We start from the raw sequence: 27,705 nt of genomic DNA on the forward strand, positions 1-27,705 counted from the left end.
TTAAGGTTGGAATGAGAAAAATGCCAATTCTTCGCAACCTGTTCTACATTTGATCTAACTTCAATACAAATTCCAACTCTGGTGGGGGGTCGGGTGGGGAGGGAGGACATGAGGGAGGGAGGGAAGGAGAAAGAGAAAGAAAAAGAACTTGACAAGATAGTTCTCTCTCTCTCTCTCTCTCTCTCTCTATATATATATATATATATATATATATTTAGAACAAACATCTGAAAAGTACCTAGAGACTTCTACAGAGAAATTAAAAGGTGTGTGTGTGGGGTTTTTTTTGGGGGGGGGAACTCAGTTAATGTCAATTAATTAACATATAGTGTATTATTAGTTTCAGAGGTACAGTTCAGTGATTCATCAATTGCATATAATATCCAGTGCTCATTACATCACATACCCGCTTAGTGTCCGTCACCCAGTTACCCCATACCCCCACCCACCTCCTCTCCAGCAACCCTCAGTTTGTTTCCCATAGTTAACCATCTCTTATGGTTTATCCCCTCTCTGATTAGGTCTTGTTTTATTTTTCCCTTCCTTCCCCTTTGCTTTTCTTAAATTCTACATAGGAGTGAAATCATGTGACAATTGACTTTCTCTAATTGGCTTATTTTGCTGAGCATAAGATCCTCTAGTTCCACCCACATCATTGCAAATGGCAAGATTTCATTTTTTTGATGGCTGAGTAATATTAGTAATATTCCATTGTATATATAAACCACATCTCCTTTATCCATTAATCTGTCAATGGACATCTGGGCTCTTTCCGTATTTTGGTTATTTGGACATTGCTGCTATAAACATTGGGGTGCAGGTTACCACTACATTTGTAACTTTGGAGTATATACCTAGTAGTGCAATTGTTGGGTCATAGGGTAGCTATATTTTAAGCTTTTGAGGAACCTCCATAATGTTTTCCAGAGTGTCTATACCAGACTGCATCCCCACCAGCAGTGTAAGAGGGTTCCCCTTTCTTCACATCATCACCAATGTTTATTGTTTCCTATCTTGTTAATTTTAGCCATTCTGAGCAGTGTAAGGTTGTATCTCATTGTGGTTTTAATTTGTATTTCCCTGATGCCGAGTGATGTTGAGCATTTTTTCATGTGTCTGTTGGCCATCTGGATGTCTTCTTTGGAGAAATGGCTGTTTATGTCTTCTGCCCATTTCTTTACAGGATTATTTGTTCTTTGGGTTTTGAGTTTGATAAGTTCTTTATAGATTTTGGGAAAAGGTGCATGTGTTTTGAGATGACTTATCTTGGCAATTATTGGCAATTATATAATGTTATAGACTGAAAATAGTATAATGGTACAGTGTCAGGCAAGATTACCAGTGGAACAAAATAAGGAGCCAAGATGCAAGCCAACATAATATATACAGATTTTATTTGTGGTAGAAACTGGTACTATGGACTAGTTTTGTCGGGAGGGGGGCAGCAAGGGCTAGAGTTTTCAGTAAATGGAATAAGGCTCAATTGATTATCCATATAGGAATGGAACTTCCAAAATGTTCTTCAGAGTTTGGTCAAATAAATAAAGTGCATTAATACAATGAAATTATTGGCAGTTTTCAAAGATAATAAGTCAGTATACTTATTTTTATAGAATTATCTCTAAAATATATTTTAAGTGAAAAAACAAAGGAGGGCAAAATAGTGTGTGTAGTCTGCTGCCCTGTGAGCAATGGTGATGGATGGTCAAGTTAATCTATATCTATAAATATGTATGGGTGCCTGGAGTACAGAGATGAAATAGAGTCTTACTTTTTAATTTATATATTTTTAAAGACTTTGACATTCCTACTTTTCAAAAGAATACATACTATTTTCAAAGATAAAAAGTACTTTAAATAATAGTTAAGTATAGGGAGAAGACCAGTAGTAGGGAGAAAAGGAAAACACCTGGAAACAAAATGGTGCAAGAGAGCAGTATGTTTAAAAGAGAGGACAGCAAAGAAAGGAACCAATGCTTCAGACAGACACAATAGTTTTAAAATTATTTGATACTCATATATATTTTCTCTTGATTTCTGGACATGAAGACCTATATAATGATGGTTAGTTTAAAATCTTCCTACTTGTTAATTGTTAATTTAATTGCACTAGACTTTTACATAGGTCTTACCATACAGCTAGTGAAACTGTAGTACTACTATCCCCTTTGTAGTTTGTAGTAATTATTAATTTATTTAATATGTCATTGTAGGTATCCATCATATTTGGCACCTGAGGTAATTGCACAAGGAATTTTCAAAACCACTGATCATGTGCCAAGTGAAAAACCATTGCCTTCTGGCCCCAAATCAGATGTGTGGTCTCTTGGAATCATTTTATTTGAGCTTTGTGTGGTATGTATAAATAAATACTAAGCTGATAAAGAGAAATTGTGTGCTTATTAGAATAGGTTTTTCAGATAGGAAGGCTAATGTGTTTTTACTTTGTGGATTGACTAGATAGAAGAAAAAGGTTTAAATCTCAATTTGACTTGTTAAAAACTCCTATTTGATCATTTATTTGCATATCATCTTGGTATCTTTATATTTTTAAAGTTTTTTTATATATTTATTCTTGAGAGACACACAGAGAGAGGCAGAGACATAGGCAGAGGGAGAAGCAGGCTCCCTGCCGGGAGCCTGATGTGGGACTCAATCCCCAGATCATGACCTGAGCCAAAGGGAGATGCTCAATCATTGAGCCAACCCAGGTGCCCCTCATCTTGGTATCTTTAGAAGCATTTGTACTTTCCTAAGTATAAAGAATTTATGCTGTACTAAGTGTAAAAAATTAAGCAGTTCTAGAAAGGCTTACACTAAAACTGCTTACAGACTCTTTGATATGTTCTTGTTCTCCCTTTTCTGTGGTATTCTTTCTTCCCTAAATACGTTGTTCTCTTCTGTTATCTACAAGACTCACTTTGTAGTTGAGTTGTTTTATGAGACCATTCCCAGACATCCTCTGTATTTATTAGGGCAAAGACTAAGATGCTATTAAAAAGAAAGAAATTTAAAATACATACATCTACAATAAAAAAGAAATAACAGACAAAAAAATTTACACCATGAAAGGACTTTAAAATAGAAATACGTGTTCTTTAGGTTGGATGTAAAAAAACAGTAGCACAGTGTCATCAAACTGCTGAGAAAGCAATTTGAATTTTTAATTCTTTAACTCACAAAATGAACATTCAGCAGTGGGAATGAAATAAAGGCTATATATGAAATTTTGATAGCCATGAAGAAAAAAATTACTGGTAGGGAAATAACATGAGTCAAGATCATATGATCATATGATATCATCAGTTATATCATACCATCAGTATGCATGAACAGGGAGAGTATAGTCACTGTAATCAAAGTATGCAAGTGATCAAATTGAACTGCCTTGTGTGTGTGTGTGTGTGTGTGTTCATCACAGGTAGATAAGTAGTAAGCACTTAGATTGAAAAGATAGTCATATCATGGGAGACTTTGAATGCTAAATTGAGAAGTTTATATTTGGTTGTATAAGGTATGGGGGACCATTTAAGCTTTTAAACAAGATATTGATAAAATTAAACCTATATTTCTAAAAGATTAATAATAGTGTAAAAAATTGAGAGGAATGGCAACTTTTTCAATGATCTTTCCACCTGTAGTTCTAATTTCATAAATTTTTAAGAAAGCTTTTTGCAGTCTCTTTATTAAAAAAAGAAGTCTTTTTTTTTCTCCACAAAAAGACCAGCCTATCTTCTTAAGCCTTTCTTTCTAAGTTTATTTAAAGAATCCTATACATTTAATTTGTTTGTAAGAAAAGAATAATAGCCAACATCTTTGTGCAAAAAATGTGAGGCACTTTTTTATACATTATATAATCACTACTGCAACCTGTGTGGCATGTACAGTTAATGTCCCAATCTTATAAATGAGAAAAGTGAAACTTAAGATGGTTAAGTTTTTGCCCAGGTTATGTAACTTGGGGTCAAAGTCCAGTTTGGCACATTAAGTTGCTCAGCACATAATTGTTGAAGTTATAACTGGTTGGACTCTGTTTCAAGCAGCCCCCTAAAGCTAATAAGGAAACAATTAAAATACAATGTATGTATCTTAAAATAAATATACCAGGTGCTATGGGAGCACAAAGAATGGTTGTCTAATTCATTATGAGAGGAGGAAGGAGTGTCATTGAATGTTTCTTAATGGAGACAACAGGTTACCTGGATCATGATATATAAGTAAGAATTAATTGGGTAAATGTAAGGATAATATGAATCTTTCCTAGGGGCCATCTTAGTCCCTTAATCAAGTAAGACTCCTGGTGGCCTGGGATCTCTCTAGGCAACCAGGTACACGTTGGTATCAAAAGTGAAGAATGCTTGAGACCTAACTAGAATGTAATGATCCTTAGATACATAAAATGTTTAAATGTTAAACTTACGATTTTTCTTTAGTGAAACTAACTTTAAAAGTCAAATAAAACCTGTAAAGAGAAAGAGATACCTAACAAAATCATTTTCATTTCTGGGGGGAAAATACCTCCCTGAAAAAAGATGAAATGTTAACATGAATTTCTTTTCTGATTTTATTCAGGGAAGAAAATTATTTCAGAGCTTAGATATTTCTGAAAGACTAAAATTTTTGCTTACATTAGGTAAGTATCTCACAATTGATTAGTTTCAATTACAAATATAATCTTTAGTGACCGTTCATAGTCATGCATATTAAGAATGTGTTCTAAAATAGTGAATACACTGAAATATCCTGAATTTCTTTAATGTTCTAATGATCAATGCTAAGCATTAATGGGACAACTTAAAATTGCCTTCAAAATATTATTATAGCACTTTCCTTATTAAGGAATTATAATGTGGATCAAATATTATCTTAGCTTCATGATTCAGCCCAGTAAACTAAATTGTGAATGCAAAATATGAGAATATAAAATTATACTTCTGTGTAGCAGTTTAAATTCAGACAATATATCTTAACTTTTGAGCTTTCTATATGATGAACCATGTATGAATAATGACTGAGAAGAACATTTATTTTTCCCTATAACAAGCTCATTTATTTTACATGTATATTAGGTCCTAATATTTAATTCAAATTTACAAAAATTTATATAATCTAAATCTATAATTTAGAATAAATTAAGTACATATGGCGAAGGAAAGAAAGATTGATAGAGCACTTTATATGAAAGAGTGAAAGATTGGTGTCCATGTTAATAGGGTTTACAAATAAGAATGTGTACAGAAGGTATCAATAAATATTGAATAATCATATATAATTGTATTAAATGTTACTGTATTTACAACATTTAATTTCGAAGATTGATATTAAGGCTTTTAAGGAGTCTTAGAGATTCCTTAATAAGGTCTACAGACTAAATTTATACTTTGTTATTTTTTTAATTTTAATTCCAGTGTAATTAACAGTGTTATATTAGTTATATTAGCTTCAGGTGTATAATATAGTGATTCAACAACGTATAGGCATTACTCAGTGCTCATCATGATAAATATGCTCTTAATTCCCTTCACCTGTTTCATCCATTCCCCCCCCCCCCCCCCAATCCATCTCCCCACTGGTAACCATCAGTTTTTCTCTATAGTTAAGAGTCTGGGTTTTTTTCTTTTTTTCTTTTTTTTTTCTTCATTTGTTTTGTTTCTTAAATTCTACATGAGTGAAATCATATAGTATTTGTCTTTCTCTAACTTATTTCACTTAGCATTATACTCTCTAGATCCATCAATGTTGTTGCAAATGCAAGAATATACTCTTTTTATAGCTAAGTAATACTATTCCATTGTGTATAAAAATACCACATCTTTGTTGTTGCTTATCTATCATTGGACATGTGGGGTGCTTCCATAATTTGGCTATTCTAAATAATGCTGCAGTAAACATAGGGATGCATATATCCTTTGGATTAGTGTTTTCATATTCTTTAGGTAAATATCCAGTACTTGGTTGGATTCATGGATCATATGGTACTTCTATTTTTAATTTTCTGAGGAATCTTCATGCTGTTTTTTCACAGAGGCTGCACAGTTTGTGTTCCTACCAACAGTACACAAGGGTTCCTTTTTCTCCACATCCTTGCCAACACTTGTTATTTCATGTGGTTTTTTTGTTTTGTTTTGTTTTGTTTTGTTTTGTTTTTACGTTAGCCTGTCAGGTGTGAGGTGGTATCTCATTGTGGTTTTACTTTGCATTTTTCCCTGATGATGAGTGATACTGAACATTTTTTTTTCATGTGCCAGTTAGCCATCTGTATGCCTTCTTTGGAGAAATGTCTACTCATGTCCTCCGCCCATTTTTAGTTTAGTTTTTTTTTTTTTTTTTTTTTTATCGAATTGTATAAGTTCTTATTTTATTTTAAATTATATAATTAATATACAGTGTTATATTAGTTTCCAATATTCAATACAGTGATTCAAGAGTTGTTCAAGTTCTTTATGTATTTTGGAAAGTAACCCTTAATCAGATATGTCATTTGCAAGTATCTTCACCCATTCAGTAGGTTGTCTTTTATTTTTGTTGCTTATTTCCATCACTATGCAGAAGTTTTTTTTTTTTTTGAAGCTTTTTATTTTGATATAGACCCAATAGTTTATTTTTGCTTTTGTTTCCCTTGCCTCAGGACACATATCTAGAAAGATGTTGCTAAGCCAAGTCAGAGAAATTCCTGCCTGTGTTCTCTTCCAGGATTTTTATGCTTTCACGTTTCACAGTTAGGTCCTTAACCCATTTTAGTTTATCTTTGTGTTTGGTATAAGAAAGTGGTCCAGTTTCACTCTTTTGCATATGGCTGTCCAGTTTTCTTAAGACCATTTCCTGAGAGATTTTTTTCTCATTTCATATTCTTGCCTTCTTTGTGGAAGATAAATTGGCTATTTATTTCTGGGATGTCTGTTCCGTTCTACTGATCTACGTGTCTGTTTTTGTACCAGTACCATACTGTTCTGATTACTACAGTTTTGTAGTATATTTTTAAGTCTGGGATCATGATACCTCCAGTTTTGTTCTTCTTTTTCAAGATTGCTTTGACTATTCAGGGTCGTTTGTGGCTCAATTCAAATTTTAGAATTATGTGTTCTAGTTCTATGAAGTATGCTGTTGGTATTTTGACAGGGATCATACAGAGATTTACACTTTAAATCCCCAGAGATGTGTGTACATTCTTCAAATTATATAAACACAAAAGTGTAGTATGCATATGTACATTACATATATATGGAGAAAAGAGCAAGAGAGAAAGAACAAGAGAATCTTCATCTTGAACTACTGCTTTATCTCACTATTTATGTGGCTATCTTCCAGTATCTGTAATTCAATTAATATTTAGTGTTTAAAATCTTTATTTTTATCAAAACATGTAAGTTAACAAATGACAAGCTTTTTTTCTGAACATTTTATTTTATTCTTTTTTAATAAATTAAATTTTTATTGGTGTTCAATTTACCAACATACAGAATAACACCTAGTGCTCATCCCGTCAAGTGTCCCCCTCAGTGCCTGTCACCCATTCACCTCCACTCCCAGCCCTCCCCCTCTTCCACTACCCCTAGTTCGTTTCCCAGAGTTAGGAGTCTTTTTGTTCTGTCTCCCTTTCTGATATTTCCCACACATTTCTTCTCCCTTCCCTTCTGTTCCCTTTCACTATTATTTATATTCCCCAAATGAATGAGAACATACACTGTTTGTCCTTCTCCGATTGACTTACTTCACTCACCCTAATACCCTCCAGTTCCATCCACGTTGAAGCAAATGGTGGGTATTTGTCGTTTCTAATGGCTGAGTAATATTCCATTGTATACATAAACCACATCTTCTTTATCCATTCATCTTTCGATGGACACCGAGGCTCCTTCCACAGTTTGGCTATTGTGGACATTGCTGCTAGAAACATTGGGGTGTAGGTGTCCCGGCGTTTCATTGCATCTGAATCTTTGGGGTAAATCCCCAACAGTGCAATTGCTGGGTCATAGGGCAGGTCTATTTTTAACTCTTTGAGGAACCTCCACATAGTTTTCCAGAGTGGCTGCACCAGTTCACATTCCCACCAACAGTGTAAGAGGGCTCCCTTTTCTCCGCATCCTCTCCAACATTTGTGGTTTCCTGCCTTGTTAATTTTCCCCATTCTCACTGGTGTGAGGTGGTTTTGTGGTTTTGATTTGTATTTCCCTGATGGCAAGTGATGCAGAGCATTTTCTCATGTGCCTGTTGGCCATGTCTATGTCTTCCTCTGTGAGATTTCTCTTCATGGCTTTTGCCCATTTCATGATTGGATTGTTTGTTTCTTTGGTGTTGAGTTTAAGAAGTTCTTTAGATCTTGGAAACTAGCCCTTTATCTGATACGTCATTTGCAAATATCTCCTCCCATTCTGTAAGTTGTCTTTGAGTTTTGTTGACTGTATCCTTTGCTGTGCAAAAGCTTCTTATCTTGATGAAGTCCCAATAGTTCATTTTTGCTTTTGTTTCTTTTGCCTTCGTGGATGTATCTTGCAAGAAGTTACTGTGGCCGAGTTCAAAAAGGGTGTTGCTTGTGTTCTCCTCTAGGATTTTGATGGAATCTTGTCTCACATTTAGATCTCTCATCCATTTTGAGTTTATCTTTGTGTATGGTGCAAGAGAGTGGTCTAGTTTCATTCTTCTGCATGTGGATGTCCAATTGCCCAGCACCATTTATTGAAGAGACTGTCTTTCTTCCAATGGATAATCTTTCCTCCTTTATCGAATATTAGTTGACCATAAAGTTCAGGGTCCACTTCTGGGTTCTCTATTCTGTTCCATTGATCTATGTGTCTGTTTTTTGTGCCAGTACCATACTGTCTTGATGACCACAGCTTTGTAGTGCAACCTGAAATATGGCATTGTGATGCCACCAGATATGGTTTTCTTTTTTAAAATTCCCCTGGCTATTCGGGGTCTTTTCTGGTTCCACACAAATCTTGAAATAATTTGTTCTAACTCTCTGTTTCCCTTCCTAGATTAGGAAAGTTTTCAGCTATGATTTGTTCAAATACATATTCTGGCCCTCTGTCCCTTTCGGCGCCCTCGGGAACCCCAATTAAACGTAGGTTTTTCTTCCTCAGGCTGTCGTTTATTTCCTTTAATCTGTCTTCATGGTCTTTTAATTGTCTGTCTCTTTTTTCCTCAGTTTCCCTCTTTGCCATCAACTTGTCTTCTATGTCACTCACTCGTTATTCATTCGTTATTCACTCGTTATTCCACCTCGTTAAGCCTCGTCGTTAGGACTTCTAGTTTGGATTGCACCTCATTCAATTGATTTTTAATTTCTGCCTGATTGGATCTAAATTCTGCAGTCATGAAGTCTCTTGAGTCCTTTATGCTTTTTTCTAGAGCCACCAGTAGCTGTATAGTAGTGCTTCTGAATTGGCTTTCTGACATTGAATTGTAATCCAGATTTTGTAACTCTGTGGGAGAGAGGACTGTTTCTGATTCTTTCTTTTGAGGTGAGGTTTTCCTTCTAGTCATTTTGCTCAGTGCAGAGTGGTCAAAAACAAGTTGTATTGGGAAAAGGAGAAAAAGAGAGAGAAAGAAGGAAAGAAAAGAGAAAAAGAAAAAAGAAAAAAGGAAGAATAAAAGGAAAAAAGAGAAGTGAAAGAGAAAGAAAAAGAAAAAAAGGGGAAAAAAGGTAGAGGAAGCAATCAGAAATCAAAAAGCAAAAAAAAACACGGGGGAGTATCTTCTGTTGCTGTATACTTTAAGTCCCTTGACTTTTTCTGGAACTTGTCCGTCTTGCTGGTCTTCTGGGGGAGGGGCCTGTTGTGCTGATTTTCAGGTGTTAGCACTTGGGGGAGCTGCTCTCCCCCTGCCTGGTGCAGGGCTCATTGGGGGTTGTTTACTCCGTGAGGCCCCAGGAGGAACAACCACAGTGGTGGGGCCAGCTCAGGAAACCTGGAGTCAGCCCCCGCAGTAACTCCGGAGCTCTTGTCTGCAGGGCCTGGAGGCTAGGGGGTGGGGCCGCTGATCTGCTCAGCTCGGGGCAGGAGTGTCCTTGCTGTCCTGGGCCCTCCCGGCCTCTGCCTGTCCTGGGGGAGGCTGGATCCTGGGCTGTGTCCCGGCGCCCTGTGCTCCCGCCCCGCAGCCCCCTCCGCGGAGCCGCCGCCCGAGCCCCTCTGAGCTGCTCCGGGTCCCGCCGTGCACGCTGCAGCCCTTAGGGAGCTCGGCGCACTCTCCCGGGACGCAGGTGCCTGTTAGTGTCCCAGGGAGCCCGAGGGCCTCCCCACCCTCCTGGGTCCTGCTCTGACTCCCTGCGGGTGCCTTTCCGCCCAGGAAGGTTGGTGCAGCTCCTGCTCCTCCGGGACGGGGCTTTCCTGTCCTGGGGACACTCGCCCCGGCCTCAGCCCGGCTCCTCGTGGGGCCCCTCCCCCTCGGAGGCCTTTTGTGTCTTTATTTATTTTTCCCCGTCTTCCTACCTTGATAGAAGCACGAACTCTTCTCACTGTAGCATTCCAGCTGTTCTCTCTTTAAATCTCAGGCCGTATTCATAGATTTTCAGGATGATTTGAAGGTTATCTAGGTAATTTGGTGGAGACAGGTGATTTGGGGACCCTACTCTTCCACCATCTTGCCCCTCCTCCAATGACAAGCTTTTTAATATTCCAAGTTCTAAAACTGCATAACACAATTTTAAAAAAAAATTAGAGTTCAGTTCTGATAGGAAAACAGCATTAATTCATCCAATTTTTCTGTTTTATAGGTTGTGTAGATGACACTATAATAGTTCTGGCTGAAGAACATGGTTGTCTGGACATTATAAAGGTTTGTCATTAATCTGTTATTGAAAATTCATGTATTTTGTATTTGAGATCTAATAAGCTATTTTAAAGCTGTTTATTTCTGTTCAGATATTTCTTTTCATAGAGTGACAAGCTAATATAAATTAGTATAAAATCCAATTAAAGACTTAATAGAAAAATCAAAATGTCCTAGAATAGCAAACATTTGAGTAATGCATATTTTTAAATGGATCATTTTAAATAATTCTTTACTTTTTAAAAAATTTTATTTAAATTCAATTTAATTAGCATATAATATATTATTAGTTTCAGAGGTAGAGTTCAGTGATTCATCAGTTGCATATAATATCCAGTGCTTATTACAACAAATGCCCTCCTAATGCTCATCACCCAGTTTCCCCATCCCCTCTACCCTCCTTTCCTCCAGCAACCCTCAGTTGGTTTCCTATGGAAGAGTCTCTTATGGTTTGTCCCCCTCTCTGATTATGTCTTATTTTATTTTTCCCTCCCTTCCCCTTCCCTCCATTTCTTTTCTTAAATTCCACATATGAGTGAAATCTTATGACAGTTATCTTTTTCTGATTGACTTATTTTGCTTAGCATAATACCTTCTAGTTCCATCCACGTCATTGCAAATGGCAAGATTTCATTCTTTTTTGATGGCTCAGGAATATTCTGTTTTATATACATACCACCTCTTCTTTATCCATTCGTCTGTTGATAGACATCTCGGTTTTTTCCATATTTTGACTATTGTGGACATTGGTGCTATAAGCATTGGCATGCATGTGCCCCTTCGAATCACTATGTATTTCTGTGTATCCTTTGGCTAAATCACTATGTATCCTTTGGCTAAATCCTCAGTAGTGCAATTGCTGGGTGGTAGGGTAGCTCTATTTTAAACTTTTGAGGAACCTCCCTACTGTTCCAGAGTGGCTACACCAGTTTACATTCCTACCAACAGTGTACAAGTGTTCCCCTTTCTCTGTCTGCATCCTCACCAACATCTGTTGCTTCCTGACTTGTTAATTTTAGCCATTCTGACTGGTGTGAGTAAAATATTTTTTTAATGGATAATTTAAAATAATTCTTTTCTTTTTTTATTTATCAGGACCTTCCTGAAAATGTGATAAATCTTTTGAAGAAGTGTCTCACCTTCCACCCTTCCAAGAGGTTAGTATTATTAAGACTTAGAGATTATACTGAGATCTTTAACATATAAGTAGTGTTTTTTCCTTATTAGTTATAATATTAATGAATTAAATGAGAATATTTACATATATATAGGAATACATAATTGACATTAGTATCATAGTTGTTAGTTATAGCTCTGATGTATATTAATTAAAGAAGAAAAAATAATTAAACCACAATCAGGAAAGCTGGCATATTTTCAAAAATGTTACTGGTTCATTTACTAATCTCCAATTAGAAAATCAGCTAAATTGTAGATATTCCTAAACATGAATGACATGAGAGAAATGACAACAAAAGTTTATTGGCAAGTGTCTTAAGCATAGAACTTGGATAAATGATGAGGTCAGCTAACATTTGTTTAAAATATAAAAGGATTTCTTGGAACTATTATTATTTATTTTCATTTGATGTTATCACTGTTAGCCTTACAGTTGTCTCTCCTAAACTCCTTAAGTGAAATCATATGACAATATGATATTTGAAAATAATGTATTCTCACTTAGAAAGACATCTTTATCAATACATGTTAGGAAGAGTGGAGTAGTATTAAAAACATAATTTTGGGTAAACATGCTTCATTAAGAAAGGAGGAAGAAAAGCTAAAGGTATTATTGGCTTAGAATTTTAAGATATTCAGTAAAATAGTACGTCATAATCAAGACAAAAGTAAAAAATGGGGATGCTTATATATAATAATCTTGATTATAAGGTACAAAAGCACAATAAGGGAATAAGCATTTACTTACAGTCACTTTATTTTTATGTACAAATACACATCTTGACTCTGCTAAGGAGAGTTTTATTATTATTTTCTGTACTGGTAATGTATTTAAGACTTTTAACTATCCCCTTGATTGCCGTTTTTCTAGCCAGTTTTTTTGAAGGACATTTCCCAGTGTTATTTGTATGCTTTGGAAAAAAATCAAACAAATTGCCAATCAATATTTATGATTATATTTACTTTACATTTCTCAGACACAAACTATGTGTAAGTAACTTAAAGAAACATTCGTTTTGTTATGGTTGATTGCTGGTTACTTAGTGGCCAATTTGAGTTAGTGAATAGTTTCTTTAATATGCTGTAGCATCATCCATGACACAAGTTTCTAAGTACCTTCTGCCACAGTAATTCGGTTGACCCACTGACAGTAATGTTAATTGAAATTTTGGCAGATCACCAGGGAAATCATGGTTAACTAGACTAAAAAGAAAAATGCACATGAAATATTGCAAAGTATGATTCTTCTTTGCATATTGAAACATATTCTTATACATGTAGATGCAAATGTTTCTAAACATAGGTATATTAAGCTTCCCACCATAAAATATATTATTGAATTCTATTTTTACAAAAAAACAAAAAACAGTGATGTCCCATTGTGTTTATTTAACTCCGATCAACAGACTCTTTATGGCAAGGACCAGATAGCAAATATTTTTGACTTCATGGACCATACAGTTTCTGTCATGGTTATTAACACTGTCCTTGTAGCTGAAAAACAGCCAAAGACAATACTTAAATGCATTAGTGGTGCTATGTTCCAGTAAAACTTTACTTTTGGGTACTTAAACTTGTGTTTTACATAATTTTAACATATCACAAAATAACGTTATTTTTATTTTTTCAACTATTTAAAAATGTGAAATCTATTTTTAGCTCATCAGCCATACAAAAACAGAGTAGGCAGTTTTGACCCATGAGCCATAATTTTCTGACTCCTGATGTAAACTATATGCTTTTATCATTTTTTCTTACATTAATAAACTCTGTAGAAATTTGTTATCTTTCTTTTAATTTTTTCCAAAACCACAATTGATTTCATACCATATTCAGAAATAGGCCTACATCATATACTACAAAAGCCATGTATTATGAAAATTTTACAAAGTATCTTACTAGATTGCTCAATATAAGATTTTTCATATTTCCAACAGTCTTTTTTCACAGCACTATTTTTGAAATTATGTAAGGCACTGGCTAATAGGCACCACTGTGATATACAGAAGTTTTATTTTTGAAGAGAGTAACGAGACACACAAATCAGGGAATAAACATTAAAAGGTCAGCATGACAAAGCAATTTAAGGAAAAAAGAAAGTTGATATACCCTGGTAAACATAAATTATAACTGAATAACTTGAAAATTAATTTTCTATATCTTACAACTTTTTAAATAAGTGATATCAAAAATTTCTAATGATGAAATTTGTATCTCATTCGTACTCTGTTTTAAATTTTTCCCAAGGCCAACTGCAGATGAATTAATGCAAGACAAGGTATTTAGTGAAGTGTCTCCTTTGTATACTCCCTTTACCAAACCTGCCAGTCTGTTTTCATCTTCTCTGAGATGTGCTGATTTAACTCTGCCTGAGGATATCAGTCAGCTCTGTAAAGGTAATGATAAATAAGACAAAAAACAATATAAGCCTTATTTTTAAAGAAAATACCCTTATCCTATTTTCGTTTTACATTTATCAACAATATGTATATTATATTAGTGAGGCTTTATCAATACCTATCTGAGAAGAGATAATTTTGGATTTGCTTAAAATATAACTAACCTAACATTTTAATCTTTTATTTTTTTTATTTTTTTTTTTTCATTTTTTTTTTTTTCATTTTAATCTTTTAAATTTCAATTGCTTTGGACCGAGAACTTTAAGAATCGAGAAAAGGAAGTGGCACCCAAAAAAATTTATTATACAAACAAAAGTCCTATTTTCATCTTAAATCTTAATACCAAAATTGTTTTCTAATTCCTAGTAGAATATCCAGTACATCAATATACATATATTCTATATAATTTATCTCTAATTTATCTCTAATAATTTATCTCTTTATAAATTATCTCTAAAAATTGTTTTATTGGTAGAACTCCATATGATTATATTCCACATTGTCAGGGAATATCAGCTTTCTTCTTTTCATTCATTACAACTCTCAGAATGTGTGTTTTAGTGACACCAATAAAATACTCTTATATTGAAGTTATGATGTGTAAGTCATGTCAGGAAACATATACTAAGCATTTATTCAGCCAAATCTTTTTTGAGTTTCTGCTCTTCCACACACTATAACAGCAAGTAACATTCATACCAAAAAGAAAGGCAAATAAACATTTATGTTACTATTATAAATAAAGGTCAATAAGAACATAGTGTGGTGGAATCCTAGTGTGCCTGAGACAATGAGAGTCTTCAGAAGAAGCAGCAATTGCCTCAAGACATGAAGGATGGGATAGTTTGTGTTAGTTACCTACCCAAGTGCTTTTTTTGCTCTTATCCCTTTCCCACAGAGCCCAATATATCTGTTATCTGTATAGAATATATATCCCATATATCTCTAATATTGAGGGTAAAAATTTCACTTTTTCTCAAAGAAACTGAGTGTACATCCAATATGTATATCTTCATTTCATCCTTTGTGCAGTTTATAGTATGAATTTTCTAAAGGGACTCTTACTATGTTCTTCAATTACTTTTTTTTTTTTTGAGAATATTAGCTGTTGCCTTTTAATAAAAACAGAAAGTGTGATAGCTCTGATTCTTTTCCATTTGCCATTAATAGATATAAACAGTGATTACCTGGCAGAAAGATCTATTGAAGAAGTATATTACCTTTGGTGTTTAGCTGGAGGTGACTTGGAGAAAGAACTTGTCAACAAGGAAATCATTCGATCCAAACCACCTATCTGCACACTTCCCAAGTAAGGAAAGAAAGTTTCTCTTGGAAATAAAAAAAATATAGTAATAACATTTTTTTTTTAATGTGGGGTTTCTCTGGTAGACATTCCAACTAAGTGATTATAAAAGCAACTGGAAGCCAATACCTTGTTTTCTTGGCTGAGACTTCTAATTAAAGAATTCCCATTAATATTTACTATTTCAGGGACGCCTGGGTGGCTCAGCAGTTGAGCGTCTGCCTTTGACTCAGGGCGTGATCCTGGAGTCCTGAGATCAATTCCCACATTGGGCTTCCTGCATGGAACCTATTTCTCCTTCTGCCTGTGTCTCTGCCTCTATCTCTTTCTGTGTCTCTCATGAATAAATAAAATCTTTTTTAAAAAATTTATTATTTTAAATAAATATTGTTTTTTAATAATTTGCTTTATGATCTATTTGAAGTAGGCTTATAATTAAGGAATATCTTATAATAATTGATGTTTAATAAATGAAAAATGTATAAGTCAGAAAGAATAGTAATATTCAAAAGAGTTAATAAACTAGTGTGCCTATTATATATAACTATTGTTTATTTCCAATTACAATTGTAAATGTAAATGTACTCTGTGGCCTCATTGTTTATCCTAGAGATCATCATAGTGCTAAATCACTGTTGTGAAAACTCTGCAGAACTCCGTGAGATCTTGGACATCCTCATATAAACTACACTGAAAGTTAAATAATAGTACAACTCTAAGGACCAAAATTGTTACTGTTCCATTGCTCTTTGTATTTATTCATAAAGATATGAACCTCAATCTCTTGAATTTCCACCAATGCTTTAAATTTTTAATTTTAGATTTTAGGACTAGATTGATCATTGTAACAATAAAAATCACCTATGATTATTTTTTCTTCACATGTTAAATTTTTAGGTTAATTATTTGAGTAGATCACTGGGTCTCTACTTTTTCTCTCCCTTGAACTGATTTTTAAGTCAATTATATTTCTCATATATTGGATTAAGCAAACACCAGGAAATAAGATGATGGAAATTCCAAGGTATATGTAAATTCTCAAAATTAATTCTCTGAAATCCTAAAGAAATTTTATGCATTTATTATTCACTGTTGTTTCTCCCAAGAAGATACTATCATGATTTTTCTTTCTTCTTTTATCATTTCTCGCTCAAATAAAATTCCTCAGGAGCACATACACATATTGTCAAGAGAGTAATTTTGCATTGAACTTGTATGAACAAAGAAGATAAATCACATTCCTATATTCCTAAAATGCTTTATATTTCATATATTGTATTCATACCAACTCAATTTATATTTAAAAATGAGAATTGTTTGGTGAAATTTCAACCAGCAGTCGCATATTTTTAATTAATCTGTTTAGTCTAAAATGTCCTTCCTTCTTTGATGAGGAAATGATGATTTAAAATAACTTTAATTTCTAGAAGAAGCAATAAATTAGATTTTGTGTGCTCATTAAAATAATTATTTTTTTTTCAATCTCTTTTCAGTTTTCTCTTTGAAGATGGTGAAAGCTTTGGACAAGGTCGAGATAGAAGCTCACTATTAGATGACACAACTGTGACATTGTCATTATGCCAGCTAAGAAATGTAAGAATGGTATTTTAACAAATGATTTTTCTTAATAAAATCTTACAGATACACATGAAGCCTTGAACTCCTCCCTAATCTCATAAAATATGTCAGAGTTTCTTTAAGGCATGTGCCCAGAAGTGACATTATTCTGAAACAGGATCTGTACTACATCTTCAGCTTTAGTATATATTGTTCAGTCATTCCCAAAAGTACTTGTATCTTTTTACCATCACTGGATATAAGGTTTCTCCTTTTCTGTATACTTGGTAACACAGGGTATTATCAAATTTTAAAAAACTATTGCTCTAGAGGCTCCTGGTGGCTCAGCTAAGCATCTACCTTCTGCTCAAGTCATGATCTCAGGGTCCTGGATCAAGCTCTGCATTGGGCTCCCCACTTAGTAGGGAGTCTGCTTCTCCCTCTCCTTTTGCTCCTCCCCACCACTCGCGCACTCTCTATCTTAAATAAATAAGTAAAATCTTTAAAAATATTATTGCTTTAAAAGGTGGAGAATAGTATTTTGCTATAATACTGATTTTTAATTCCCTGATTATAACACAGTTATGAATCTCTTCATATTTCTTGGTAGCCTGTTTACCTCTTCTGTACATTACTAGTTCATATCTTTTGTCAACTTTTTCCACTGGGTGATTTCTTATTGATTTGACTTCATAAATATTTCCAAATACAGAGTCTTTGTTAGCTATGTGTAATGCATTTGTCTTCTAACCTGTGGCTTTTCCTTTCACTTTTGATGATGTCCCTTAAAAAATATGATATTCCTAGGTATAGATTTTTCTTTTGGTATTTATCCTGCTTGATGTTAAGAGTTTCCTGGGCCTTTGTTGTTTGATGTCTTTAATTTTGAAAATTTCTGTCTTTATTACTTCAAATATTTCTCCTTCTTCTGATGTTTCTCTAACACATAAATTACATCTTTTGATTCTTTATTAGAATTTTTACCTCCATGCTTATAATACCCATCTGTTCTTGCATACTGTCCACTTTTTTCTTAGACCCCTTAGCATATTAATCATAGTTATTTTATTATTATTTTTTTAAATCATAATTATTTTAAATTCCTGGCCTGATAATTCCAAACTCTCTGCCATATCTGAGACTAGTTCTGAAGCTTACTTTGTTTCTTCAGAGTGTCTTTTTCATATTTTAGCATGTCTTGCAATTTTTTGTTGAAACCCTAACATGATTTATCTGTAAAAACAACTACAGTAAATAGACCTTTAGCTCAAGATGTCATGTTTATCTAGTTGTTTACTATTGGTGTAGCTTTTTTGTCAGAGGCTAAAGTTTCCTCAACTGCCATTGTTCTTGTTTCCCCTGGTGTCTTTCGGTTTCCCTAGAGACTTTTTAAAATCAGGTCTGAGGCCTCCAGTTCTTTCAGCTGGAATCCCTTTTTATATAGGAGCGCTACTGACATGGAGGTAAGGTAGTAAGGATAAGGAGTTCTATAAGCCTTTGGTTTGGTCTCAGCCTTTTAGTGAACCTGTGTCTCTGACCTTTATATATGCTTCTTAGCTTTCCTCCTTACCTTATTAGTGGAGACAGGACAGCCACAGAGAATCAGTATCGGATATTCTTCTTCCCCACATCAATGACTAGAGGCAGGTAAAGTTGGATATACTCCCCTCTGCCCCCGGACACACACAGTTCTTTGTTTACTTGAATATAGCAGGATCTTCTCCAGTCTGGCTGCATGTTAATCAGATGCCCAAGTCTTTGTCCCATTGTACTTAAAACCCTAGGCCACAATTATCAATATACTTTATTACTAGCTTATATCCTCTCTCTAAGCCCAGCTTTGGGTCTCATATCATTGCATTTTCCTTATATTTTGAGGGTTTTTTTGTGATTTAATATTTTATATATTATGTAGTAGGAGGGAATTAGAATCTCTTCCCTGCCATAATGCAAGGAATAGATAATTTAAATATATAATTATTACCATATGATTGCACTAAATTTATGTCTTGGGAAAGAAGGAATGTGGATAATGAATGAAATAGGTAGCAGTACAAAACAACAAACAAACTACATCCAAATATATGGTTTTGACTGATTTGATTTTACTCTTAATTTGTTTCTTTGATTTAAATATAATCCAAGGTATATGAAGATAAGTTAAATGAATACAAGGCTTCAATTTTACCCTCTCAGTGAACTTACATTTCCACTTTTGAAATTTAAAGTACCTTTTAATATAATTATTAAGAAAAAATGTTAATGTTGCTGATTTTAAAAATAATATGGAAACAAAATATTTTTTACCTTCTTTTCTGTATTTTTGCTTTTCTTTTTTTACTTTTAATATGCTAAATTTTTAATAACAAAAAAATGCAGAGAAGTTACTTATAATGTTTATGATTTTCAGGACAGTAAAACCCAAACTTTAAAATAATGTACATATTAATAATACAGTAAATTTTGAGAAAATCTTATTTTTCTCCTTGGAACTTTAACCCATAAAAGAAGTACCAAAAAGTTTAGAGGCAAAAATGAGATAAATCTACAGCACATCAAATTTTAGAGAAAAGCTAGGCATAAATTCAATGTTTGCCAGATTCTCAGTTATGGGTAAAAGATTTTTCTTTGCCTTTTAAAAATTCTGAGCATAACTCACATGAGTGAGTACACAGAAGATTAATGCTGGCTACACACAGAGCTTGAACTTCTGTGTCAATCCCCACAGGAGCAGATACTCTGCCTTCAAGTTGGAAGTTGAACTGAAGAGCAGAGCAGCAGGCAAGATGGCATTAACTTTAATCACCCTACTTAGGATGTGTCTAAGATTTCACTTTACTATTGCCTGCCTTCTTATGTTTTTGAAGAATATCTGTAATCCTGGCAATGTTATTATTTGGAGTAACATTTACTGTAATGAGTTTGTGAAAAAGATATTTAAGAAAATTGAATTTTTTCAGTTGATTTACCAGCTGTTTGTATCATGCATGTTCAAAGTATGATGTGAGAAATTCTTTTGAATCCTTTTATTAGCACCTTACTTTTGTCTTAGTTTGTGTTAATGTCAAGGCAAAAATAAATTGGACTCGTTTTTAATTAAGAGATGTGTATCAAAAAGTACCTTTCCATATAATCATGTAATTTAAAGATGTTTTATCCATTTATTCAGTTTTATACTAATTTTAGTAATTCTGCATTGTGTTTGGAAAACTATCATAATAGGTGTCTAACATTTATGAGAAATGCCTGAAGGTAAAAAAACAATATTCTTTACAGCTAAACTCAATCCCTGGAGGCATGGTATATTTGCATGTTTATGATAGGAATGAATTTTAAATTCTATTTTATAGTTTTCTTGTTATCTTTATGAATATATAATTTTTCATCATTTTTCTTTTTAAAGAAAGTTTAGTGTCTCCGTCTCAGATCTTAAATATCATAAATATTTTTTCTTTCAATTCAGAGATTAAAAGATGTTGGTGGAGAAGCATTTTACCCATTACTTGAAGATGAGTGAGTATATATAGATATATAGATATATAGATATACTTTTTACCATTACTTTTCTTTTACATTTATATTAAATTGATAAGAAGCTTACACATTTTCTTTGAAAATTGTTTCCTAAATAGAATACAAAAATGTGGTGTTCTGGGTTTTCTTAATTTTAGATGTTTTGTCAATTTTTCTGCTTTTGTTTCTCTTCTATAGCCAGTCTAATTTACCTCATTCAAACAGCAATAATGAATTGTCTGCAGCTGCCACTCTCCCTTTAATCATCCGAGAGAGGGACACAGAGTACCAACTAAACAGAATCATTCTCTTTGACAGACTGCTAAAGGTAGGGATTCTAAAGTGCAAAGAATCCATATACAATCTTTATTTTTTATTTCATTGGTAATTCTTAGGGAATCTAGATGTCATGGGAACACTAACTCTTATGACTTATTTTATCTGACTAATAAAAATAATACATGTTCACAGTAAATAAAAGCAAAAACAAAATGAAGGAATCTATGCAAAACCGCATTAGACAAAATAGAAATATCCTTGCTTTTTAAAGAACACTTACAAATCATTAGGTAAAAGGACTTTCATTGAAACAGAGAAATGGATAAAAAACCATAATAGAAATTTTCCATATTGAATTAGCAAAGTGAATAAATGTATATTGAGATTAGAACTCTCATTGTTCTGGAGTAAGTGTTAATTGGTTAAAACATTCTATAGAATGTTTATAGAATTTGAAATTTTGTTAAGAGCCTGAACAACATCCTTATCCTATGTTCTATTAATTCTCTTCTAGAAATCCCTCCTAAAGTACAAATTTTTAAAAAGACAAATTTATATGCAAGCATATACAAGTAACCATAATAATAACTTAATATTTATTGAATACTTTCTGTATCACTAGGTATTTAACAAAGTTATTTGTAAAATTTGTTACTTATGTTATTTAATCCATATAAAGCTTATAATACTATTCTCTAAGATTTAATCACAGTTCTTTCAGAGCACAAAATAGAGAGGAATGGTTAAAAACAGTAGATTCAGCTCCTTTCTTTGATAATATTATATACAATTTGCAGAGGATAGGAAACTATTCCACTACTAACTTGCATGTATTAATAAGCTAGGTAAAATAATTTCAGGTACTTGGAAATTTATTGCAGGTCACCTTCACCTTATCACTGGTATATTCAGAACTATTTAGATTAAAAAGACGGTACTTGGTAACTTGAGATATTTTTCATATGTTTTTTACCTATAGGCTTATCCATATAAAAAAAATCAAATCTGGAAAGAAGCGAGGATTGATATTCCTCCTCTAATGAGAGGTTTAACCTGGGCTGCCCTTCTGGGAGTTGAGGTAAGAAAGAAAAGAAGTTAGAAGCTGATCAATAGTGTTAAGAAAGAAGGAAAGTACTTTCTGAATATATTTTCCAAGTTGTTAGAAACTTATATAGTAAAATTTGAATATTAAGATTATTTGACAAATTTTAGTGAAAGGAATGGAGGAGAAGAATAGACTACATAGAATAGAAAAATATAGTTGAGGTCTTATTAGATTTATACTATTTAACATTTCATTTAATGGGATTCAGAAATTATCTTGATTATTCATTTTAAAATTAAAATATTTTATTTTTTTGTATATTTTTTTATTGGAGTTCGATTTGCCAACACATAGCATAACACCCAGTGCTCATCCCATCAAGTTCCCCCTCAGTGCCCATCACCCAGTCACCCCAACACCCTGCCCACCTCCCTTTCTTCCACCCCATCTTTGTTTCCCAGAGGTAGGAGCCTCTCATGTTCTGTCACCCTCACTGATATTTTCACTCATTTACTCTCCTATCCCTTTTATTCCCTTTCACTATTTTTTATATTCCCCAAATGAATGAGACCATATAATCTTTGTTCTTCTCCAACTGACTTACTTCACTCAGCATAATAGCCTCCAGTTCCATCCATGTTAGAGCAAATGGTGGATATTTGTCATTTCTAATGGCTTAGTAATATTCCATTGTATACATAGACCACATCTTCTTTATCCATTCATCTTTCGATGGACACTGAGGCTCCTTCCACAGTTTCACTGTTGTGGACATTGCTGCTATAAACATTGAGGTGCAGGTGTCTCGGTTTTTCACTGCAGCTGTATCTCTGGGGTAAATCCACAGCAGTGCAATTGCTAGGTCATAGGGAAGGTCTATTTTTAACTCTTTGAGGAACCTCCACACAGTTTTCCAGAGTGGCTGCACCAGTTCACATTCCTACCAACAGTGCAAGAGGGTTCCCCTTTCTCCACATCCTCTCCAACGCTTGTGAATTCCTGTCTTGTTAATTTTCGCCATTCTCACTGGTGTGAGGTGGTATCTCATTGTGGTTTTGATTTGTATTTCCCTAATGGCCAGTGATGCGGAGCATTTTCTCATGTGCTTGTTGGCCATTTCTATGTCTTCCTCTGTGAAATTTCTGTTCATGTCTTTTGCCCATTTCATGATTGGATTGTTTGGTTTTTTGCTGTTGAGTTTAAAAGGTTCCTTATAGATCTTGGATACTAGTCCTTTATCTGATATGTCATTTGCAAATATCTTCTCCATTATGTAGGTTGTCTTTTAGTTTTGTTGACTGTTTCTTTTACTGTGCAGAAGCTTTTTATCTTGATTAATAAGTCCCAATACTTCATTTTTGCTTTTGTCTCCCTTGCCTTCATAGATGTATCTTGCAAAAAGTTGCTGTGGCCATGTTCAAAAAGGGTGTTGCCTGTGTTCTCCTCTAGGATTTTGATGGATTCTTGTCTCACATTTGGATCTTTAAACCATTTTGAGTTCATCTTTATATATGGTGTAAGAGAATGGTCTAGTTTCATTCTTCTGCATCTGGCTGTCCAATTTTCCCAGCACCATTTATTAAAGAGACTGTCGTTTTTCCAGTGGATATTCTTTCCTGCTTTCTCGAATATTAGTTGAACATAGAGCTGAGGCCCCATTTCTGGGTTCTCTATTCTGTTCCATTGATCTATGTGTCTATTTTTGTGCCAGTACCACACTGTATTGATGATCACAGCTTTGTATTACAACTTGAAATCCAGCATTATAATGCCCCCGGCTCTAGTTTTCTTTTTCGGTATTCCCCTGGCTATTTGGGGTCTTTTCTGATTCCATACAAATCTTCAGATTATTTGTTCCAACTCTCTGAAGAAAGTCCATGGTATTTTGCATTAAATGTGTAAATTGCCCTGGGTAGCATTGACATTTTCACAATGTTTATTCTTCTAATCCATGAGCATGGAATGTTTTTCCATCTCTTTTTGTCTTCCTCAGTTTCTTTCAGAAGTGTTCTGTAGGTTTTAAGGTATAGATCCTTTACCTCTTTGGTTAGGTTTATTCCTAGGTATCTTATGCTTTTGGGTACAATTGTAAATGGGATTGATTCCTTCATTTCTCTTTCCTCAGTCTCATTGTTAGTGTATAGAAATGCCACTGATGTATGGGCATTGATTTTGTATCCTGCCACACTGCCGAATTGCTGTATGAGTTCTAGCAATCTTGGGGTGGAGTCTTTTGGGTTTTCTATACACAGTATCATGTCATCGGCGAAGAGGGAGAGTTTGACTTCTTTGCCAATTTGAATGCCTTTTATTTCTTTTTGTTATCTGATTCCTAGGCTAGGACTTCTACTACTGTGTTGAATAGCAATGGTGAGAATGGACATTCCTGTCGTGTTCCTGATCTTAGGGGAAAGGCTCCCAGAGTTTCCCCATTGAGAATGATATTTGCTGTGGGCTTTTCATAGATGGCTTTTAAGATGCTGAAGAATGTTCCCTCTACCTCTGCACTCTGAAGAGTTTTAATCAGGAATGGATGCTGTATTTTGTCAAATGCTTTCTCTGCATCTAATGAGAGGATCATATAGTTCTGGTTTTTTCTCTTGTTGATATGATCTATCACTTTGATTGCCTTACGAGCATTGAACCAGCCCTGCATCCTGGGGATGAATCCTACTTGGTCACAGTGAATAATTTTCTTAATGTACTTTTGGTCCTATTGGCTAGTATCTGTTGAGAATGTTTGCATATGTATTCATCAGGGATATTGGTCTATAATTCTCCTTTTGGTGGGGTCTTTCTTGGTTTTGGATTCAAGATAATGCAGGCCTTATAAGACAAGTTTGGAAGTATTCAGTCCCTTTCTATCTTTTGGAACAGCTTTACTAGAATAGGTATTATTTCTTTTTTAAACGTTTGATAGAATTCCCTTGGGAAGCCATCCGGCCCTGGACTTTTGTGTCTTGGGAGGTTTTTGATGACTCCTTCAATTTTGTCTCTGGTTATTGGCTGGTTCAGGTTTTCTATTTCTTCCTGTTCTAGTTTTGGTAATTTTTGGTTTTCCAGAAATGCGTCCATTTCTTCTAGATTGCCTAATTTATTGGCGTATAGCTACTCATAATATGTTTTTAAAATCGTTTGAATTTCCTTGGTATTGGTTGTGATCTCTCCTTTTTCATTCGTGATTTTATTAATTTGAGTCTTCTCTCTCTTCTTTTTAATAAGGCTGGCTAGGGATTTATCTATCATATTAGTTCTTTCAAAGAACCAACTCCTGCTTTTGTTGATCTGTTGTACAGTTCTACTGGTCTCTATTTCATTGAGTTCTACTCAAATCGTTATTATCTCTTCTACTTGGTATAGGTTTTACTTGCTCTTCTTTCTCCAGTTCCTTTAGGTGCAAGGTTAGCTTCTGTGTTTGAGTTTTTTCCAATTTTTTAGGGAGGCTTGTATTGCGATATATTTCCCTCTCAGGACTGCTTTTGGTGTATCCCCAAGATTTTGAAGGTTGTATCTTCATTCTCATTAGTTTCCATGAATCTTTTTAATTCTTCTCTAATTTCCTGGTTGACCTTTCATCTTTTAGCAGGATGCTCTTTAACCTCCACGTGTTTGAGTTTCTCCCAAATTTCTTGTGATTGAGTTCAATTTTCAAATCCTTATGGTCTGAAAATATGCAGGGGATAACCCCAGTCTTTTGGTATCAGTTGAGACCTGATTTGTGACCAGAGTATGTGGGCTATTCTAAAGAAAGTTCCATGTGCATTTGAGAAGACTGTGTATTCAGTTGCATTTTGATGAGGAGTTCTGTATATATCTGTGAAATCCATGTGGTTGAGTGTATCATTTAAAGCTCTTGTTTCTTTAGAGATGTTGTGCTTTGAATATCTGTCATTTGCAGAAAGCACCGTGTTGAAGTCTCCCAGTATTAGTGTATTATTATCTAAGTATGTCTTTACTTTGGTTATTAATTGATATACTTGGCAGCTCCCACATTAGGGGCATAAATATTCATGATTGTTAGGTCCTCTTGTTGGATAGATCCTTTAAGTATGATATACTGTCCCTCTTCATCTCTTACTACAGTCTTTGGGATAAACTAATTTATCTTATATGAGGATTGCTACCCCTGCTTTCTATTTTTTTTTAACTAAATTTATTTTTTATTGGTGTTCAATTTACCAACATACAGAATAACACCCAGTGCCCATCCCGTCAAGTATCCCCCTCAGTGCCCATCACCCATTCACCCCCACCCCGACCCTCCCCCCGTTCCACCACCCCTAGTTCCTTTCCCAGAGTTAGGAGTCTTTATGTTCTGTCTCCCTTTCTGTTATTTCCCACACATTTCTTCTCCCTTCCTTTATATTCCTTTTCACTATTATTTATATTCCCCAAATGAATGAGAACATACACTGTTTGTCCTTCTCCAATTGACTTACTTCACTCAGCATAATACCCTCCAGTTCCATCCACGTTGAAGCAAATGGTGGGTATTTGTCGTTTCTAATGGCTGAGTAATATTCCATTGTATACATAAACCACATCTTCTTTATCCATTCATCTTTTGATGGATACCGAGGCTCCTTCCACAGTTTGGCTATTGTGGACATTGCTGCTAGAAACATCGGGATGTAGGTGTCCCGCGTTTCATTGCATCTGAATCTTTGGGGTAAATCCCCAACAGTGCAAATGCTGGGTCATAGGGCAGGTCTATTTTTAACTCTTTGAGGAACCTCCACACAGTTTTCCAGAGTGGCTGCACCAGTTCACATTCCCACCAACAGTGTAAGAGGGCTCCCTTTTCTCCGCATCCTCTCCAACATTTGTGGTTTCCTGCCTTGTTAATTTTCGCCATTCTCACTGGTGTGAGGTGGTATCTCATTGTGGTTTTGATTTGTATTTCCCTGATGGCAAGTGATGCAGAGCATTTTCTCATGTGCCTGTTGGCCATGTCTATGTCTTCCTCTGTGAGATTTCTCTTCATGGCTTTTGCCCATTTCATGATTGGATTGTTTGTTTCTTTGGTGTTGAGTTTAAGAAGTTCGTTATAGATCTTGGAAACTAGCCCTTTATCTGATACGTCATTTGCAAATATCTTCTCCCATTCTGTAGGTTGTCTTTGAGTTTTGTTGCCTGTATCCTTTGCTGTGCAAAAGCTTCTTATCTTGGTGAAGACCCAATAGTGCATTTTTGCTCTTGTTTCTTTTGCCTTCGTGGTAGTATCTTGCAAGAAGTTACTGTGGCCAAGTTCAAAAAGGGTGTTGCTTGTGTTCTCCTCTAGGATTTTGATGGAATCTTGTCTCACATTTAGATCTCTCATCCATTTTGAGTTTATCTTTGTGTCTGTGAAAGAGAGTGGTCTAGTTTCATTCTTCTGCATGTGGATGTCCAATTTTCCCAGGACCATTTATTGAAGAGACTGTGTTTCTTCCAATGGATAGTCTTTCCTCCTTTATCGAATATTAGTTGACCATAAAGTTCAGGGTCCACTTCTGGGTTCTCTATTCTGTTCCATTGATCTACGTGTCTGTTTTTGTGCCAGTACCACACTGTCTTGATGACCACAGCTTTGTAGTACAACATGAAATCTGGCATTGTGATGCCCCCAGCTATGGTTTGCTTTTTTAAAATTCCCCTGGCTATTCAGGGTCTTTTTTGAT

The 27,705-nt window shown here is 34.6% G+C and overlaps 1 protein-coding gene across 4 annotated transcripts in view; it reads left to right on the forward strand.

The window, feature by feature from the left end:
- The window catches only part of TBCK (TBC1 domain containing kinase), a 219,810-nt gene that overhangs the window by 57,303 nt on the left and 134,802 nt on the right, over positions 1 to 27,705 (forward strand). For all 4 annotated transcript variants that reach the window (XM_026017616.2, XM_026017615.2, XM_072755530.1 and 1 more), the window contains 10 exons: positions 2,214 to 2,355; positions 4,573 to 4,633; positions 10,715 to 10,776; positions 11,866 to 11,927; positions 14,197 to 14,345; positions 15,519 to 15,657; positions 17,145 to 17,244; positions 20,672 to 20,721; positions 20,920 to 21,049; positions 21,980 to 22,078. In XM_026017616.2, coding sequence (XP_025873401.1) covers positions 2,214 to 2,355; positions 4,573 to 4,633; positions 10,715 to 10,776; positions 11,866 to 11,927; positions 14,197 to 14,345; positions 15,519 to 15,657; positions 17,145 to 17,244; positions 20,672 to 20,721; positions 20,920 to 21,049; positions 21,980 to 22,078 — 994 coding nt within the window. The remainder of the gene's footprint in view (positions 1 to 2,213; positions 2,356 to 4,572; positions 4,634 to 10,714; positions 10,777 to 11,865; positions 11,928 to 14,196; positions 14,346 to 15,518; positions 15,658 to 17,144; positions 17,245 to 20,671; positions 20,722 to 20,919; positions 21,050 to 21,979; positions 22,079 to 27,705) is intronic.

The sequence above is a fragment of the Vulpes vulpes genome, chromosome 4 (genome assembly GCF_048418805.1).
Source record: "Vulpes vulpes isolate BD-2025 chromosome 4, VulVul3, whole genome shotgun sequence".
NCBI lineage: Eukaryota > Metazoa > Chordata > Mammalia > Carnivora > Canidae > Vulpes > Vulpes vulpes.